Source organism: Jatropha curcas, chromosome 8, assembly GCF_041381405.1.
Source record: "Jatropha curcas cultivar XTBG-Jc1 chromosome 8, XTBG_Jcur_1.0, whole genome shotgun sequence".
Classification (NCBI taxonomy): domain Eukaryota; kingdom Viridiplantae; phylum Streptophyta; class Magnoliopsida; order Malpighiales; family Euphorbiaceae; genus Jatropha; species Jatropha curcas.
In genome coordinates this window covers 28,390,074-28,406,718 of record NC_143158.1, presented here as the reverse complement: position 1 = coordinate 28,406,718, position 16,645 = coordinate 28,390,074, and the positions used below count along the sequence as shown (strand labels likewise).

At 33.8% G+C, this 16,645-nt stretch overlaps 2 protein-coding genes across 2 annotated transcripts; both read left to right on the top strand.

Annotated features, from left to right (window-relative positions):
• The first annotated feature begins 3,738 nt into the window (after nucleotides 1-3,738).
• LOC105639439 (serine/threonine-protein kinase STY13) lies at nucleotides 3,739-8,713 on the top strand. The gene is made up of 3 exons (XM_012223505.4): nucleotides 3,739-3,883; nucleotides 4,584-5,596; nucleotides 7,995-8,713. The coding sequence occupies exons 2-3, from the start codon at nucleotides 4,680-4,682 to the stop codon at nucleotides 8,332-8,334; spliced, it is 1,257 nt and encodes a 418-aa protein (XP_012078895.1). The 5' UTR covers nucleotides 3,739-3,883; nucleotides 4,584-4,679; the 3' UTR covers nucleotides 8,335-8,713.
• A 551-nt stretch (nucleotides 8,714-9,264) lies between these two features.
• Nucleotides 9,265-16,214, top strand: NDC1 (NAD(P)H dehydrogenase C1). The gene is made up of 11 exons (XM_012223503.4): nucleotides 9,265-9,423; nucleotides 9,505-9,689; nucleotides 11,209-11,304; nucleotides 13,066-13,132; nucleotides 13,242-13,425; nucleotides 13,766-13,859; nucleotides 13,958-14,170; nucleotides 14,648-15,052; nucleotides 15,174-15,250; nucleotides 15,726-15,829; nucleotides 15,924-16,214. Exons 1-11 carry the CDS (start codon nucleotides 9,375-9,377, stop codon nucleotides 16,061-16,063), a joined length of 1,614 nt encoding a protein of 537 aa, XP_012078893.1. The 5' UTR covers nucleotides 9,265-9,374; the 3' UTR covers nucleotides 16,064-16,214.
• Nucleotides 16,215-16,645: the final 431 nt, after the last annotated feature.

Sequence of the window (16,645 nt, the reverse complement as noted above, 5' to 3'; positions counted from 1 at the left end):
GATAAGTAGACTAGAGAAGTGCAACTTCCTAAAAGGTGCATAAAGTCCTTGTTTTTCATTTTCATTATCAATTCTACTTCATGGGAAGTAGATCATCCAACTTTCCTCGTAGAAAGAAAGTAAACTCTTTAGAGATGACTAAAAAAGTTGCACTTCCTTAATTAAGTACACTAAATTTACCAATTATCATATTATCTAAATACTCTAGATTCATACTATGGATATTATTGTAATTTAATAATTTGCGAGTAATTTAATTTCTAAGAAGTTGATTTAAATATCAAATACTTTCAAATAATACTTCATGAACAATAATTTTCCTTATACTTTCCCTAAAATAGGCTATTATGAATCAAATAAGGTCTAAGTCAAAACTTGAATATTTACTTGTCAGCTAAATGGATTTCCTGGATGATGTATGCTTACTGGTAATTTATTTTATTTATTTGTTTATTTATTTCTAGCCTGACACTTGACATCAATTAAGTAAAATGTTATACTCTCTTTGTCTCCAATTTTCTATTTTACACGAATTAAGAAAAATTAATTATTTTATATATGCATACAATTCATGACATCAATTGCATTATGAGATAACTCAATTGCCAATTATTGACTGTGGTGAAAAATGTTTAATGAGTTTTTTTTTTTTTAAGAAGATTATTTAATGAGTTAAATTCCTTCTAAAACTAAGTCTGTTTCCCTCCCATTTATCCCTCCAAAACACTTAATGTTATACTCCACCCATCCGCAATTGATAGATACACTTCTATTTCACAATTAAAAAAAAATTAGTTTTTTTTTTATTAGAATGTTAATTTACATATATTTTTCCTATTATATTCTTATTTTAATATGAGATATTTGTTAATTTATTATTATTGACTTTTTTGTATCAACCAATATTAAGTAGTTATCTACGGTTGATTAATGTGTGTTAAAAATGGATAAATCACATTTTCAATTTTCAAATTGATTGTCAATAAATAATGACATATGAAAATAAGGGGTAATTGATAAAAATAATAAAGTTACTTTTAACAAGTCTATCTATATTATATATAAACTAGGAGTAAGCCCGCGCAATGCGCGAATTGCTTTATTACTGGATTATATATTATATATTCTTTTGAGATTAATAATGAATTATAGATCCTTTGTGGAAAAGTTACAAATTAATGTAAATAATTTTAAATTTAATTTAGCAATACAATTTAAAAAATATCAATTATTTTATGTACATATATTCTATTGATAGATTTTTTTTTTTTTTAACTTAGCTAATAACAATTGCATAGTATTTCTTTTTTAAAGGTAAAGTTGCCTAATAATAATAAAAATAATAATAATAAAATAATAATTGCCTAGTGGTGTGTAATATTAAGTAACTATCCTCCTTGATAATGAAAAAAGATTTATTAGCTGATTACACACACACACATATACACAAAAATCAACAAAATAAGATGAAAAATCAAAAGGAGAACTTAATGCTTCCAGCACAGTTTGACTATTTGTCTCCACACAAACCGGTTGAAAAGTTAAAGACTTCAACCAACTCAGGGCCTCTCTAAAGCAAAACGCCTCACCAAGAAGAGTTCATTCTGACCTAGTGTAACAACCATCCTTCCTACACAACAAAAACCAACTTGATCCCGAACAATCATACCCATTCCGTAAACACCATTTTGTAAAACAGCTACATCAATATTACACTTAAAGGACCCTTGCATTGGTGGCACCCAATACATATGTAAAACCAAGTCAACAGCTTGACGAGTCTCATGCTACATATTTTCTCGAGCTGCTCTCCATTCTCTATGTACCGACCGAGCACAACTCAGAATAGCTTACGGCTGTTGAAATTTTTGATGCCATACAACATTATTTTTGTGCTTCCATATACTCCATGTAAGCATTAAAACTTCTTCAATAGTTTCAGATGAGCCCGACTACAATAAATTATGCCACCAAACCTAAAAAGATATCGTTGGATTCCATCCTAATGAAGACAGAAACCAACATCAACATGACCGAGCAAAAGAGCAATTATATAAAATATGGAATGATGTTTCAACCTCTACACCACAAATAGGACATAGGTCATCCACCTCAATATGCCTTTTGAATTAAATTGACATTAACAGGTAAAATCCCTTGCAAAAGCCTCCATACTAGCAATTTCACTTTCCTAGGCACCTGAACTTTCCATAACTTCTCCCACTAGATATCATCAACACCAAAAGCCATAGACCCCATTTCTAAGCTAACTCGATAGCCTTCTTTAACCATATAGTTAAATTTTTATTAAGAGACCAAAGCCAGACATCTTTTCGTTATAAAAAAGGTAATGAAATTTTTAGAATTAAACCCACATCTTATTTATTAAAAAGAGACGTGATAAGAGGTATATTCCAATGAGAGCCAATGATTAAATCCGCCACTACCGAGATTGTCTGCAATCTAGGGTTAGTTTCATCTAAAAGCCACGGGTCTCTCCAAATTGAGACTTCTTTCCTGTCCCTAATCCTCCTTCTACAACCATGAATTAGTATTTGTCTTGAGGCACAAATGCTTTGCCATAACTGACTTGGATTAGTCCCTACTTAAGCCAAAAAAAATCTGTATTTGGATAATAACATGCATTCAAAACTTTAGCAGCCATGGAATTAGGATTCTTCAGCAAATGCCATCCTTGCTTTGTCAGTAACACCAAGTTAAAATGTCGTAAATCACGATATCGTAACCCACCTTTACATTTTGGCACTGCAAGCTTACTCCATCACATCCACCGAATTCTAGCAAAAGTAGAACCATTGTTGTTTTAAAAGAACCCATTCATTAAGTACTCTGTATCCTTACAAATATCTATAGGTAAAAGAGATAAGCACTCTATTTTTGGATCACTTTCTGGGATTTCAAGTATTTGTATATATGTGCATATATTCATTTATCTAATGCAGTGGGTAAGTAATACTATCAATATAGTTAAAGTAATTACCATTATCGATTCAGATCATTTTTTCATTTCTTTTCTTTACTTAGCACTAAAAAATAATTTATTTTTCATTATAATTATATTTAGATGTTGATTTGGGGTTGAAGGCAGGGATTAGGAGATTGAGTGATGACTTGATTTTCTTTTTGAGCATTAGGTTTTAAGAATCTTTATTTTGAGACCATTTTATTATAAAAAGATAGAATTAAGTACATAAAAAAAAAGTAGCATTATAAATAGTTTGTACGAAAAAAAGTCGAATACAAATTAAACAATTGTATTCATTTTAATCTAAACTAAAATTTATGTTTTAATATTATAGATAAAAAAATTTAAAAAGTATAAGTATATAACGAACATAGTCAATATGCAAAACACGTCATAACAAAGATCAGTAATATTAAATATAGGTATAACGGTTTTAACGTATCAACAAAATTATTAAAATAGTAAGTAGGCTATAGTTTGGGTAAAGGAAGTATTTGGCAATTTAAGTGTCATGTATTGAGGATAATCGTAAGCCAAATGACACTACTTATAATTTGAGACGCGACAATGAAAAGAAACCAACATTTGTCATCACACCTCTAAATCCAAAAGTGAAAAATAATTAACAAATTATAATTTTATCCTTACCGTCTTTTATCGCGATAAATTAAAAAAACATTTCGCATATCAAACGATATTTTAATGATAACATAAAATATCATATCATGCCCTCTTGGTTTGAGATATATCAAACGAAAGTTTCGCTGTACACGCCAATATTACAGTCCATAATAATTTAAGAAAAGAAACGAAGACTGGTCAATCTCATCCTCGTCTTCACTGGATTTTTTTTTCCTTTTCGGCTTCAACTCGTAACAATTTTGAAATCGTAATCAGGTATCCTTTCCATCTAATTCCATTTTCGTTGTCCTGATTTCTTTGTTTCTGTTCGTTTCCATTTGATTCATTTAGCAGTATGGATGAACTGTTTTAGTATTTTTTGTGATTTTAATTAATTCCGTTTTTTTTGTTATTCTAATCGATGTCTATGAATTGGTTTTATTTATCTGTAAAGTTGCTAGTAGATTTTTGTTAGTTCACTTCTATGTTTTGACCCTGTGTTGCTTCCTCGCCAATTCATATTTATGCTGTTTTTTTGTTTGACTCCTGGTTTAATGAGTGCCTTACATGAACTATTCCCTTCGCTGCTTAGATAGAAATTTTTTAACTTGATATGAACTATTCCGACAATGCATTCAATAGATTTTCTTCGATTTCAAGTTCAGCAGAGAGTATTAAATTTCATGTTCATATTCTCTTCATTTTAATAATTGGTGTGTTTTTGTGTTATTATGTGTTCTGAAGTTGGATAGTTTTTAATACTCATCATAGTCTTAATTGCTGTAAATAGTTCATTATGCATATTGTTGCTTCATTCTATGAGGTTCCCATTTGAAGATTCAAGATAGAGGGTCTAAGGGGGTCCCATGCCAATGAAATAAGTCATTTACAAGCAGTTTAAGGGATCCCTAATCATTATTTCATGGTAATTTCATTTTAATTATGACTTACAATGTAGCCATACATGTTGGTGTAGGGCAAACTCACTATAAACTTGGCAACATCAAATGTGCTTGACCAGTTTTAGATAAGACTAATTGTGCATCTGTCATTTATTTGAGGAGTTCCTTTCATGGTTGGGAAAATGGTGGAAAGGCAAAAATTTACTGGACTTATAGGAGGAAATAATGACAACGACAACAACTATTATGATTTCACCCAGGGCTTTTACCAAAAACTTGGTGAGGGTACAAACATGTCCATTGACAGTTTACAGACGAGCAATGTTGGTGGGTCTGTCTCAATGTCTGTGGACAACAGTAGCGTTGGGTCCAACGATTCTCTTACCCACATTTTAAGCCACCCGGGTTTAAAACCTGTCCGTCACAACTACAGTGTGTCAGTTGGCCAGAGTGTGTTTCATCCAGGGAAGGTTACCCATGCGCTAAATGATGACGCACTACTTCAAGCATTAATGGATAGTAGATACCCAACTGAGGGATTGGCGAACTATGATGAATGGACTATTGATTTGAGGAAACTGAATATGGGAACAGCTTTCGCTCAAGGTGCTTTTGGAAAGTTATATAGAGGAACATATAATGGAGAGGATGTTGCAATAAAAATACTGGAGAGACCAGAGAATAGCCTGGAGAAGGCCCACGTGATGGAGCAGCAGTTTCAGCAGGAAGTCATGATGCTTGCAACACTAAAACACCCTAACATTGTGCGATTTGTTGGTGCATGCCGTAAGCCCATGGTTTGGTCTATTGTGACAGAATATGCAAAGGGTGGGTCAGTTCGGCAGTTTCTGAATAAGAGGCATAATCGGGCGGTACCACTGAAATTGGCAGTTAAGCAGGCATTAGATGTTGCAAGGGGAATGGCATATGTCCATGGGCTTGGGTTTATACACCGGGATTTGAAGTCAGACAACCTTCTGATTTCTGCTGATAAGTCAATAAAAATTGCAGATTTTGGTGTGGCACGGATTGAGGTGCAGACAGAGGGCATGACGCCGGAAACAGGAACATACCGTTGGATGGCTCCGTAAGTCCCTGGATGCTTTTTCTAAAATTTTGGCTTCTTTCTTTTGTTTTAATCTTTGGCTGGTACTCATACTTCTCGTTGCAATTTTTAATTTGTTTTGCCCTTATTCCTTATTTTGATGTATGCACATTTCCATATTCTATTTTTCCTTTTTTACTGTTTATTAATAGTTATAGATTCTCAAGAAAATTTGTCTTTCTGTTTTCCACATCATTTTTGGATTTGATATATGGAAATTTCATGAGAGATTCTTTGAAAGTTCAGCTTCTTACCTTCTTTTTTCTTTTTCTTTTTGTTTCTTTTCTTTGAAATACAAAGTTTCATTCTCACGCTGAGCTGTATATGCATAAATTGCTTGCCTGGGGAGCTTTTCCCTTTACTTTGGTTTGTATACTTTGTTTGGAAGGAGTGGGTATGCGGGGATCCTCGAGAGGTAGAACTTTGAAGAGTCTTTTAACATTCTAGGAAAGGAGAAAGGAAAGTGGTGATTACTCCCTTGACCTGCTTAATTTTTCCTCACATTCTGAGAAAATGTCAGCATCATGTTTGTATCTGTATAGTCAGGGGAGTATATTGTCAATTTGCCATTAGTTAATGCAACGTTATTATTTATTCTAAAACTGAAAACGTGCACTCTATGTCACGGAGCATCTTTCCTTTTAGGATACTGCAAATCTTTTATATATAATTCTGCATGTATTCAACATCAATTTCAAATCCTTCATCTCAGTCATATCTTCTTTTTAACTTTTTTTAATTCTCCTCTAAATTCATACATACTTATGTCCTCTAAATTATAATCTACATAATTGATCATATATATTTTCCCTTGTGTAAAGCTATCTTGATAAATTTCTTTATCGCGAAGCATCATTATCTTAAAAATTTAAATGCCACATAAAATTTAGTACGTTAATTTAATTGGACATGTATTTTTATAGTTTATTATTGAATATAATGAAGTTACATATTTCAATAAGCTTTATATGGTATTTTTCTATGTATTTAATAGGTTTCCAATTGACCCTTGTTGAATCACTAATCCTTCATTCTTTCCCTTTTCTGGTTTGATAACTAGGATGGGCTTGAAAACCCTGCTTGCAGTTACTCCTAGAAGACACATGAATGTTTCTTATGCATATTAGTGCTTTTAATTATTTTTTAAATTGTAATATTAATATGCTTCATTTGAAGAAATAGGATCTTAAAATGCCATCTTTTTCTGCAAGTGCTTTTCTGCATACAAGGGTTCTTTTCCATCTTGCTTTTATAGCTTACAGATTATAATAGGTCCATCTAGTCTATTTATGATCTATCCATTGGGAATTCTGAAGTAAGTTTGGAAAAAATTGATACCTTAACTAGAAGCTGTGATCTAATTAATTGATTGGGCTTTTAAATAATTATTCAATCTGAAGGAATGTTTCATGTTGGAGTGGTGTGTGTAATTGTTTTTTGGCAAATAATTGAACTAGATGTATTCTGCTAACAAAATTTCGTTTTGTAAATGCTGCTAAATGTGAATTAGCTACTTGAGAATTTCTCAGGTTTGAAGAATTGACGATGAGTTTTTGATACCAGATGGCAATCCTGGAAGCATCAGGGTCTCATAAAATAGGGGTTACAAATTGCTCTCATTCTTTGTGGCATATTTTTTGACTGATATAAAATCTACTGCATGGAGCATAGATCATAGGATGGAGAAAAACACATTCCCCTAGGCTCGGTTTTCTAACCAGAATAATGAATAAAATAAAACTGGTATTTTGGAAGTCAGAAACAATGGTTGATATATATAGGTTCTTATGATGCAAAAAAATAATTATTGTTCCATGAGTTGGACTGGCGATGACTAGTTTGATTGCAAATGTTATTTCCAGTTTATTTTATAGTGATTTGCCTAAGCTGAAAGTACAATATGATTCTGTTATGTAATGATAGACTTATTAATAATCTGCAGACTAGCTAAAATGGTGAATCAGTTGTTTTCCTCAGCCTTGCAAATGTTCTAGTGTGGGCATAACATTGTTTGGCTGATTTGCTTCCATGAATCAATCCAAAGCTTTAAATCTGCATCTTTTTGTGTTCTGTATTATCAATAGTTCAATATATCTATATGATTTTTGTGTGGATTGAATCTGCAGTGGAAATCAAAAGAAGTAACCTAAATTTGGAGATGACTATTACCAGTCTATTAGTGAAGTGTAATAATTTTACGCTTGCTTGTTTTCTTTTCATCTTGGCTATTGCTATTTAATAGTTCTCTCTGATTTTTGGTGGAGTCCCTCTTCTGTTCTATGCATGGGCAGCATGCTGGTTAGATATTAGCGGCTGGTCCATTTAGTCAGATAGACTGTATCGTAACCATTCTCTGTGTTCACCTTGCCATTTCATGCAGGGAGATGATTCAGCATAGGCCCTATACACAAAAGGTGGATGTGTACAGCTTTGGAATTGTGCTTTGGGAGCTGATAACAGGTTTGCTACCCTTCCAGAACATGACAGCAGTGCAAGCTGCATTTGCTGTGGTGAATAAAGGTGTACGACCAGTTATCCCAAATGACTGTCTACCTGTTCTGAGTGAGATCATGACTCGCTGCTGGGACACCAACCCGGAAGTGCGTCCTCCTTTCTCTGATATTATCAGAATGCTTGAGAATGCCGAAACTGAGATCATGACTAATGTGCGCAAGGCACGCTTCAGATGTTGCATGATCCAACCCATGACAGTGGACTGATCCAGACTTAAATTGAGCAACAAATGGTAAAGATGATACGAACAAGCCCCGGAAAATATAAATTGATGCATTATGAACTTTTATCGTGTATGTATTAGTTTTCTTTTTCCTTTCTTTCGGTCCTTGCTTTTTTTAAGATAGGGTGAAGATAACCATTTAGATTGTTGGCTTCTGGTTTTTTCGATTCTCAATTGTAACGCAGTAGTAATGTTGAAGCCGGTTTTCTAGTCCCAAGTAGTTGTGGGAACACTTACTTTCTTACCTTTGTAGCTAAATATATGGCACCTGCTGTCTACATTGCTGTTGATTGTTCTTGTTTTTTGTATAACAAATGCAGGTTCCATGAATAGATTAATATTGCCTCTTTTTCTCAGTAAAATGAAGGAAGGAGAAGAAATCTATCTTTTGATTTCATTTGTTTTAATGAATGCATGCTCAATCGGGCTGTGGGTGAATTTGGTTTATTACAAAACACAATAAATAGAAATGTGCATACCATACTAATCAAGTAAAACATATACGTTGTAAGTGATTATTTGTAACCTTTAAGGTAAATGCTCTTATAATAATTGTTTAAGTGTTGGTTGATAATATATCAAAATTAATAAAACATAAATCTAATATCTTCTATTTAAAACTATCTATTTATTTTTATATTACACGAAGGATGATTATTTTTGAGCTAGCTTGGTCTATTAAACACTCTAATAACCAAGACTTTAATATCTAACAATTAATATTGACGAACATACTATAAATGTTTGATGCAACTATTATTAGTAGAAGGATGTTTTCATAAAGTGTTAGTCATATTAATTACTTCTAATCATTTACTTAATTTTTGTGTTTTTGGCAAAATGGACACTTACCAAGAAAAAGGAGTATTAAAATCAAAGTTTGGAAGTATTAAAAATTTAAAATCGATGAAAGGCGAAAATATTCACCCGCATTTAAAATGGACACTTATCAGGGAAATTGAGCCCCGCTCTTCCGCTTCACCTACATTTTCCTACTTCCTGTATCATTACATTGCATCTTCAATGACGGCAATGGCTTTGTCTTCTTCAGCGACATTTCTTCCTTTTAATCGTATGCTTTATGTATCTCTCATCCTACATATGTTTCCTTATCTTTTATTAATGGTGTTTTTATATTTTCCGTGTTTATCAGGCATTTCAAGTGGGGCGAAGCGACTGGTTAAATTTTATCCCATCTCTCATAGGTGGGGCACCCTAAACTCGCCAAGGAGACGATTGCGATTTGTAGCTTCGGCTGCACTTCGGAGGAATGAAGGCGCTGCTGAGATATCTCAAGGGGAGACACCACCTCGGATTTATACATGGCCTCATAACAAGGTTCTACACCCAACTTCTTCTTTCTTTCTTTCTTCTCATGGGATATTGTACTGTAAGGAACAAGATGTGAATTTGATTTGGCAGTGGTGCCATCCGATTTTGGTTGCCAGGAACTGCAAATGGTGCAAGCGACTGACAACTTCAATGTTGAGACTATTTAATCAGGCATAAGTTTCTAAGATTAAGGGTTAGGGGGAATTACTGATTTTTCTTTATAAATTATAGGAGAGAGAAAAGTCGATGTTTTGTGTTAGGGACCATGTTTCCATTCTTAAAATAAAAAATGAGTTAACCATGTTTGCAAACCAGTAAGCTATTTTCTGGAATCAGGTTCTGATATCGCCTAAATTAGAGCAACTTTGCAGGATTAAATTGAGGCTGGATTTTGAGTTATTTGAAAACTAGAATAGAAATTTAGGTCAGTAATTAGGGTGTTAAAAGTGTGGGATTGAGAAGCAAAATTAAACAAGAAAGAGAATATTTTGGGCTGTCTGCTATGCAAATTTGGCACGATGAACTGTAATGCATGAATAGTAAAAATGAAAGATAAAGAATTTAGGTTTTACACCTAAACTTCCTTGGGCCTCATACCTAAGGTCTTATTAGCACCACAACTGGAGTTGAATGGCATCACAGAACTCATGGAAAGGAGGCACGAGTTCTATTAAATAACAAAACTCAATTAAATGCATTACAGTTCTAGGTATTTGTATAGACTTAAAAACTAAACCTAAATTTTTAAGATCACATACTATTCAACCAGTACTAATCCTCTAACAATATGGTCTTCCAAAGAAACTCTAATTATGGAAAAGGAAAGTTGTATATGATTGGTTAAAATTCTAAAAGACCCAAGTTAAAATTCATACTTGGAACAAAGAATATTACATTTAATTTCTTTTAGAGTAGCTTGATTGATATGAATTTCAAAAAGTTTTCTTATCAAAATAACGTGAATGTATTTCAATAGTTTTCCATTTATATATGTAATATATGTTTAAGAAAAATAGAACATATGGAGCATTAAGACTTGTATCATTTGTCTTAAAAGAAAATGCTATTCAATTGGCCATAGGACCATTGTATTGGTTAAAGACTTTCATAACTAAGAATAAGGATTGATCAAATTCTATTGAGTCTGATGAATAGTGATCATTTATCAAAGAAGGACTCTAGTTATCAAATGATTGAATTTTGTTGTTCTTATTTTATGTTTTGTATGTTTTGTTGTATCCTTCAATTTCATCGAGTCCTTAATTCTGGTTTCATAAAATGCGATTTAGATTTCATTATTCATGATTAAAACATTGATCTGACAACTATGGTTTTAGAAATCACACCATAACAATGAGCTTATAAAGTTGCCCAAGCAGTTAGGCAGGCTATAGAGACCATATCTTATACGATTGATATGCTAATTACCTCTTACAAGAATGTACATGCATTTCACTCTTAAAAAATCTTTTCCATTTTAGACCATGTTTTCTGCTAACAAATGCATGTGTTACTTTTGTCGTAGCGGCCACGAGTGTGTATCCTAGGTGGTGGATTTGGAGGCTTATATACTGCTTTACGATTAGAATCACTTGTATGGAGTGATGACAAGAAACCTCAGGTAAGGTTTAATTGAGCCACAAGAATAAATTATGCATTTGAAGTAGTAGTTTTCTTAATTTATTAAATGGTTTATCTTTTTATTGTTGCTTCAATGGGTGTTTTATAGAAGATCTTTTTCCCTTTTGTATATCACTAGTGTACTACCCATGCATCGCTATGGAAGACCTTAGATTTCAGTTAGTAATCATAATTCAGAGTTATATTAAATAAAAATGAATATATTCAAAATATTGGTCCTTATTACTATTTATTTATTCATAATAAGTAACAAATAGTGTAACTAAATAAGTTAGAAATCCACCCTTTTGCCATTTGGATAAGATGTTTATTAAAAGTTCATGAATGTTAAAGTTTTTCTTAATGACAAAACTCTCCATTGTCTTAGCTTTCTAACATTATTATGCCAAGGGTGTTTTAGGAATAAAAGCAAATGAATTTTCAATTTTTGAATTTATTCCAAACATGAAAAATTCATTTATAAGTAAATTCCATATTTTGACTTCATTTATATCAAAGGGAGAGTAAAAGCTCAAAAATTAACATTGCGGTGAGACATGCAATGTTATATGAGAGTGAATGTAGGGGCGGGGAGACTGGGTGGAGCTCGGGCTCCCCCCCAAATACCAAAACCTTTTCTAATTTTGCTTTACAAGATAGCGCAAAAAAAATTTTTTCTTCACTTTGGCCCTTCTTACTCTTGAAAATTTTTTTTGGCCCTCCTAAATTCTTAAGTCTCGCTGCGCCCCTGAGTGTTAGGCACCGAATGCTCAACATGTCTATAAGATGAATGTTGTGCAGATGTAGGTATTAAGATGGGTGTGTGGTTAGGTTAGATAATATTAAAACTAATCATATTAAACAAAAGGTGCAATTAGCACAAGTCGAAGATAAAATGAGAGGACGTTTGAGATGGTTAGGTCATATCTTGCATAGACTCTCAAGTGTCTAGTTCGTAAATGTGATACATTAGTGGTGGAGGGTTCTCAATGGAAAGAGGTAGACCTAGAATCACATGGAAGGAAGTTGTTGCAAAAGATCTTTTGTGTCTTGACATTAGTGTTGATATAGCAATAAACAGAGCATAATGGAGAGAAATATTTATGTAGCCGATCCAACAATTTGCAATTGAGGCTTTGTTGTGGTTGTTGTTTGACCATGTAGTAGAATTGCAACTAAGTTTTCCCAACTAGGGTAAATTAGCTTATATCCATCATTTGGGGTAAAATTGAAAAAACACGTAAAATTCGGGGGTATTTAAGGTTATCTAGGCCTCTTTTGAGTTTTATCATGAAAAAAATATTTTTCCATGTGCATAAGTTGTAACATCTTTAGTTAATTTATAATTTATCTAAATAAATAAATTTAGCTTGTTTTTTTAGTATATATTTAATTTTTCTTAACCTTTGTTTAATGATCTTCCAACTCTACTAGTGTATTATTGTGATTCATCTCCATAAAGTACACAATTTATTTTATTTGAAGTGCATGACAGCATGCCACTATGGGTCCAATTAGTGAAAGACCAAAGGTACTTGGTTGGTTCCTAGCACATCACATTTATGGTTTAATTTCTGGGTAGAAATGTCCAAGCACTAATCTTGTAACAATGACTAATAGTTTTATTTTATTATATGTCATTATTTGAAGCATTGTTTCTGTTTCTGTTACAATTTTCATTTTCCTTAAAACCTTTTTTGTCGACTGTGCTATCATTCTGTTAAACATCTTCAATATTCATATAATCTGGCTTTGGGACCAGGTGCTTCTTGTTGACCAGTCTGAACACTTTGTTTTCAAACCGATGCTATATGAGCTTCTGTCTGGAGGTATGTTGTTCTTTGGGCAGTGGCATTCCTGTTCCTCTTGCTAATGGTAATCCAACTTTAATGCTGTTATTGAAAGGAGCAATTAATTAATTCTAGTTATCTGCTGCAGAAGTGGATGCATGGGAAATTGCTCCTCGATTCTCAGATTTGCTTGCAAACACTGGTGTGGTGTTTCTGCAGGACAAAGTAAAATTATTACATCCCTCTGATCATTTAAGCATGAATGGATCACCAGGATCTAGTTGTGGTGGAACTGTGCTTCTTGCAAGTGGCCTCCTTATTGAATATGACTGGTAGCAACCTTGACCTCCTTATTCACTTCATGAGCATATGTTGTTCTATGAAAATCTGGAATAGAGGGCTCTAAACCTGTTGTGCTTTGAAACTTATTTTGGTCATTAAGATTTAAGTACGCAAAACACCACAGTGGTGCTATGGGACGTCTTAGGTGTACTTTGTGCCTTTATAAAATTAGAAAGAAAGATGAATGAAACGTCCATTAACTTTTAGCTTTGTTCATGATGCCACAATATATGCAGTTCACTTGATTAGTATCCTAGTAAATTTGGAAATGTTTTTCTATTCCTGAGTAAATGAAGAATGCTTGGCTGATATTTTGTCATGGGAAGCTAGGTTGGTTCTTGCTTTGGGAGCTCAAGCTAAACTTGATGTTGTTCCTGGTGCAGCAGAGTTTGCATTTCCATTCTCCACCTTGGAGGATGCATATGTAAGAGTTTGGCTGATGGACTCTGCTATCTATGATGAGATGCTCTATCTTTATAAGTTACAATACTTCACCTTTCATGTAGATATTCTTTGATGCAGATGGTTGACAATAAACTAAGGGCATTAGAGAGGAAGAATTTTGGTAAGAACTCTTTGATTAACGTGGCTGTTGTGGGTTGTGGTTACTCTGGAGTTGAGTTAGCTGCGACAGTGTCAGAGAGACTGAAAGATAGAGGTGTGGTCCAAGCAATTAATGTAGATACCACTATCTGCCCAACTGCCCCTTCTGGCAATAGAGAAGCTGCACTTAAGGTTAGATATATTGGTTTTGAATCAGATCCTGTTTCTGAAAGTCTAACTGTGCTTGAACGCAACCTTCAAACTTATTATTCTTCCTCTGAGAAAATTGAATTTGCAATAACTAATGATTTTTTTTTTCCTTAATTCTACCAATTGCCGTCGCATGATTGGTACATGCACCTTGAAGCATGTTATATATTGTGTTTCTCAATGCTTGGCAATTTATTTTCCTAGAATGCTGTATCCCCATCATATCCCTAAGATGGCAGTTGAGTTACAGTGATCATGCCTAGATGTCCTTGTTGTGCTCTATATATTTGACCATTTATTCTAAAAAGTGGACTGTCTGTGCATTATATATCAATATTGACACATGTCTGCATATCCTATCATCCTCTCCTGTGGACTTCTCTTTTCCTAGAACAAATCATGTTGGTATTAGCCAGTAGCACTCTAAAGTCACTTTGCATTCTTTTGTAATTGGACTAGGTTCTTCAATCCAGGAAAGTTCAACTTTTATTGGGTTATTTTGTTCGCTGTATAAGGGTAGCGGATAACTTGGAAACTTCAGCAAAACCAACAGATAATAGTGCAGTCAAGGACATAGCAACACAACATAGTGCTGAGAAATATTATTTGGAACTTCAACCTGCTAAAAAGGGATTACAAAATCAAATTATTGAAGTTGATCTTGTATTATGGACAGTTGGATCTAAACCATTGGTTTCTCAACTAGAATCATGTCGTCAGCCCTTTGAGCTGCCCCTAAATGCCCAAGGACAAGCGGAGACTGATGAAACGTTGCGAGTTAAGGGTCATCCTCGGATATTTGCACTTGGTGACTCTTCTGGTCTTAGGGATTCGAGTGGAAGACTTTTGCCAGCAACTGCTCAGGTATCCTATTTCTTTAATATGATACTGCTTTATTTCTGTTAATCCAGGGAGAGATCCTTTTGATCCATTTATTGAAACGTTCTTTCCCTTTCATGTTGGCTGGCTTCCGTATTTTCCTCAGGTTGCCTTTCAGCAAGCAGATTTTACTGGTTGGAATCTTTGGGCAGCAATCAATGACCGTCCCTTGTTACCATTCAGGTTGGAAATATGCACTTTTCCCATGTTAGAATTTATGTGCCATTAGATTGTTGTCTGCATAGACATTGCTGGGGGTAGTGTTCTGTTGAATTGACTGGCAAAAGATGTTAGAGTTTTATAGAAGATGGAAATGCAATTTGCTGTTGAATCTGAGGTTTCTTTGTTGATGAAATGTTTGTGTGTAGAGAGAGAGAGAGAGAGGGACTCATTGAGATATTTCAAACTGCAATTTGAGATAGAATTTGAAGGTTTTTAGGTTTTGCTGCTTCCCGAATGACTAGTGTCATGCAGGCGAATATAGGCGTATACACATTGGCTTTCCAATCTTGTCCTTTTCATTACACTCCTTTTCCACCTACAGTTTCACATGCATTTGAACCATATAATTATAATCATTCGAGAGAAAGAAAACCATATATATAGGCATTGGATTATCCTTTTACATGGATTACTTAAATCTTCATGTTAATTGCAGGTTCCAGAATCTAGGTGAAATGATGACTCTTGGAAGAAATGATGCTGCTCTTTCGCCGAGCTTTATTGAAGGGCTAACATTAGAGGGTCCCATTGGTCATGCTGGTAACTGAATGTACCGAAATTTCTTATTATCTCTTTGTTTGTTTGTGCCTTTTTGGTCTTAAGTTCATGTTCCAGTGGTTTTCCATTGTTGCAGCAAGGAAAATGGCATACTTGATTAGATTACCTACAGATGAACACCGGCTTAAAGTGGGAATCAGCTGGCTGACAAAGTCTGCTATAGATTCAGTTGCATCAATACAAAGCAACCTTACTAGGGTTCTTTCTGGCATGTAGGCACAGTTTTTGTGCTTGTCTGATTCTCATAAACTTGTATATTGAAACATTATAAATAACGTAACTTTTCCCATTGTTATTGTATATATATACATGTATATATATGTGTGTGTAATCTTGGAAAATGAGAATGATCAGTCTGATACATGTATATATATGTGTGTGTAATCTTGGAAAATGAGAATGATCAGTCTGATGTCTTCCATAGTAGACTGAATCCATCTAATATAGTCTAGACTAAAACCTTACTTTCGTTAAAATTCTCTTGGCTACATTTCAATTTCTCTACACCTTCGCCTCCCATTAGAATATGACAATTGTTTAATTGGGAAAGAAGGGCTTGCATTCTCCCATTTCCCTTGATTGTTTCTAATTTTCAAAACGTACCTTAAGAGCATTTACTTATGTTACTTGTCACTTTTTCGGATTGCTTAAATGAATTGTACAATCAGCAAAAACAGTCACACAAGCTATGCCATGTCACCCCACTCTCCTTTATCTTTTATTTTGACGTCTTCTGCAACTTTCTCTTCCTCTTCCCTGAAAATATTCAATGAACTCAGAATAACAAAAAACAAAACA